This window comes from Quercus robur, chromosome 4, assembly GCF_932294415.1.
Source record: "Quercus robur chromosome 4, dhQueRobu3.1, whole genome shotgun sequence".
NCBI classification, from domain to species: Eukaryota; Viridiplantae; Streptophyta; class Magnoliopsida; order Fagales; family Fagaceae; genus Quercus; species Quercus robur.
In genome coordinates, this window is record NC_065537.1 from 20,064,006 (window position 1) to 20,067,992 (window position 3,987).

Here is a 3,987-nt window from a genome sequence, read left to right on the forward strand (position 1 = left end):
CTTCTTTGTTTGGTAGGTTTTGTCTAGGGTGCTTGAGGATTGTGTGACTTAGTGATGATTTTTGGCATCATCAGAGCCTATTTGGTAAGAGTATTTAAATATAGTTTTTTGTTTTATAATCCAAAAAATGGTAGGTCTCACACTTGAATCTATTATTTGGTTGATGTTCTCTAAATATAGTTTTCAGAAAATTGTATCCTGTTTTTCTTGTTCAAAATAAGATTTTGAAAATGACTAAGAGGATGTTTTTAAGATTCAGAAAATATTTTCAATAGCATAGTTGTAAATAAATTGAAAAGAATGGACCTCACATATTTGTCCAAACTCTTCTATCTCTTAAATTAAAAGAGCTTATTTTTATTACGAAAAAAATCTCACATTTTAAATTTGAAACTTATCATTATAAAAAATAAAAAAATAAAAAAAGAAAAAAGAAAAAAAAGAAAAGAAAGATACATGAGTTCTATTCCTTGATTATTATCCACCAAAAACAAAAAAATAATTTACAAATCTCCTACACGTTACTTTTTGTAAATATTTTTTTTTGTTTTTTAAATCTCAAAGATAGAAATGATTTCCCAAAAAATAATTAAATTTTTTTAGTATTTTGAAAATTGTTCTTAAAAGTGGGAACCAAACATGTATAATATATAAATTATTATCTGAAAACTAGTTTCAATTTCAATTTTTTGAAAATTTTTTTTATATTGTTTTGAAAAAAAAAAAAAATCCTCCTACCAATCATACCCTAATATATCATTCGACAAAAAAGAAGATGAACAAAATAAGTGGAACAAACATAAATATTGATGGATCTTGTTTGCCTTTCATATTGATCATGTTGAATTAATTATTTAGATGATTTGGAAATTTGGACATTGAATCTAAACTACGCTCCATTTGTATTTGTTTACATGTAACATGTTTTCCAAATTAATGTAAAATATTTTTAGTTGAAAATGTTTTCGAGCTACGAAAATGTTTTCTTTTTAGTATTTGGTTGTAATTCTAAAGCACTTTTAGATGATTGGTGCAATATAAAATGAGAAAATTTCTAAGCATAAGCTACCAAATTTCCCTACCACAAACAACTATCAGCCCCAAATCCGATTGAATCCATAGCCCCAATCCCTAGATTAATTAGCGCCCCAAGCCACCATTAATGTCTCTTAGTCGTGATCAAAGCCTCCCAACCACGATTAGTTGATACCCAACCACCATTGGCTCACCAACCACATCGAATTAGGGTCTTGTTACCACCACCATCAAGGCTCAAGTGATCACTATAATTTATGCTATGAGGACTACCAATGTGAGCAAAAAAGAAAGGAGATGGGTAGAGGAGGGGATCTTTGCATTGTGTTTCAAGAATTGGGGGTGGGGGGAGGAGGTTTGTGTTAGCTTACCAATTTGAAAAATGATTTATCAAAATTTATAGGGTGAAATATCATATGAAATTTTATAAAGGCTTTCCAGTCAGCCTTAAAATCTTTTCTAGTTGTTAGGACATACGTGGAACTTGTTAGAACATATGTCATGTAAAATTGGCTAATCCTTTGACAAAACGTACTTTACATGTAATTAGGTAGATTTAGGATGTGTTTAATACTTCAAGGAACAAGAGTTCAAGTCTAGTATTGAAGCCATGCAAATCTGTCTAAGAAACAAGTGAAGAAGTGCTATTCATTAAAGCACAATAGATAAATCTGTCGAGGTTTAATGTTTAATTCTCAACAGCTCTCGATAGAAGTTGTATCTATCGAGAATTACGAAATTCAGATTTCCAAATATGTTTTTCATACATATCCAAGCTATTTGTGTAGGGTTTCTTGTCTCACAACCCTAGACATATATAAGGATTATTTTAAGGGTCGTCTAAGGTGATGCAACTTGATGCAAAGTGATTCTTTACTCATATTGTGACCGGAGACAATTTGCCCTAATTCATCTTCTTTGTAGAAGCTATCGCATTTGTGCGCCGAGGGTTTTGTAACCAAGGAGCTTCTTGATCTTTATCGTCTAGATGAACTGAAGAACTTTGCAGCCAACATCCTTCTCAAGTTGGTGTGTTAGTCACATACTGGGATCCGTGCATCATTAGTTAGTCATGTACTGGGAGCTGTGTATTGAAAGGAGAGATTGTCACTACATTACAAGTCCAATTAAGTATTGGGGTAAAGGTTCAACTGTAGGTTGGCATTAGGTACTGGGATTCCTTTTACTTGTAAGTGCCTATTTTGTTAATAGTGGATTCTTGGGAGTGGTGACCTTAAATTCACCCGGTGGGGTTTTGCCTCATTAATTTTCCCCATTTATAAACAAATCACCTGTATCAAATTTATTTTCCGCTGTATTTAGTTATTTTGTGATTTGTTTATGCTACCACGCATATTGTATGTAATTGAATCAAATTAATTTCACTTGGCTAAATTAATTGATTAAGTTACCAAAGGGGTCAATACGTTCTTGGCCTATCACTAGTCAACCAAAATTTTACATCGAAACATACTTTGGAAAATGTGGAAAACATTTTACAAGAAAACAAATGACATTTGTTACATTATCAAGTGAGTCTAGTGTGTGTGTATATATATATTACTTTTTTAGGAGAATAGTGTCCAATTTGTATTAGTTTTTTTTATAGTTTTTTTTTTTTTTTTTGGAGAAAATAGTAAGGAAATTTTATTAATAAAAATCAGATTGGAACACAGCGTCCAAATCATCAGGTAGATCTTCTACCCATACATCAGTATCTGCAGATAAAACTGCTCTTCTAGCTAATTCATGAGCTAACTTATTTCCTCCCCTTCCAACATGAAAAAACTGACAAGAATGTAAAGCATAGCCTAATCTCCGAGCATCATCAATCACGTGTCCATACAAGGTTTTGCACTGTCCCTGGGATTGCAAAGCATGAATAACCCCTAGACAATCCCCTTCAACCTGGATATGAAAGAAAGACATTTCTTGAGCAAAAGTGATTGCTCTATGGGCTGCCCGAGCTTCTGCCAATGCAACTGACTGAGGGAGAGCAATTTTCTGACTAAGGGCTGCCATAACTTCTCCTCTATGATCTCGAACAACCACCCCAATGCCCGCAGAGCCCAAATGATCAAACAGAGCTACGTCAAAATTGATCTTATAACAGCTCTCAGGTGGAGGCGACCACCGTGCTACCAATCTTGGGCCTGGGTTACTGATATGTTTGTTCGCTTCTAGAAACTCTACAACCATAGCTTTAGCTCTTTCACCAACTTCATGCAGTGGCCAAGTTCCTTGATTCTCCATAAGTCGATTCCGTCGCTGCCACAAACTCCACGCAATAGTGGAAAACAGAGCCACACGATAGCCCGAGCTGTTCTACATTATGTCATCCAGCAAATCGAAAAAACTCCTGTGCTTCCTTGTATACAGATTAGCAAAGGTGATCTCTGACCTCCAAACCGATTGAGCATGGGGACAAAGCCAGAGACAATGCAGTAAAGATTCAGGATGATCATCACACATCGCACAGGTATCATCCAACGGAATATGTCTGACCTTCAAATTTTGTTTAGTTGGCAACGAATCCTTTGCAGCTCTCCAGATGAAGTGGCGAATTTTATTAGGGGTTTTAATCTTCCAAATGCCCTTCCAAACTCTCTCAGCATCAGATGGAGAAGACGAACTCGGGTTTTGGCTAATCCCCTCTGCTGCCAAAATACGATACGCACTCCTTACAGTATAGTTACCATCTGGGGTAAGTGGCCACACCAAAACATCTTCCCCATCCCCATCATGCACATAAATCCGTTTGATCATCTCTGCCTCCCATGGTAGAAAGCATCTCTCCAACAAACCCGGATCCCACACTCTTGTATCTGGATAGAATAAATCATGCACTCTACTGATCTCTGCGCCTTGCCGAGGAGAAACAACCTTGCTCTGTCCCTGTTTAGGTAGCCATCTATGGTTCCATATATCAATAGACAATCCGTTTCCCACCCT

General features: G+C 35.6%; 1 protein-coding gene across 1 annotated transcript; it reads right to left on the reverse strand.

The window, feature by feature from the left end:
* Nucleotides 1-2,685: 2,685 nt before the first annotated feature.
* LOC126721516 (uncharacterized) lies at nt 2,686-3,288 on the reverse strand. The gene has a single exon (XM_050424564.1). The coding sequence runs from the start codon at nt 3,286-3,288 to the stop codon at nt 2,686-2,688; it is 603 nt and encodes a 200-aa protein (XP_050280521.1).
* Between the last annotated feature and the right edge of the window lie 699 nt (nt 3,289-3,987).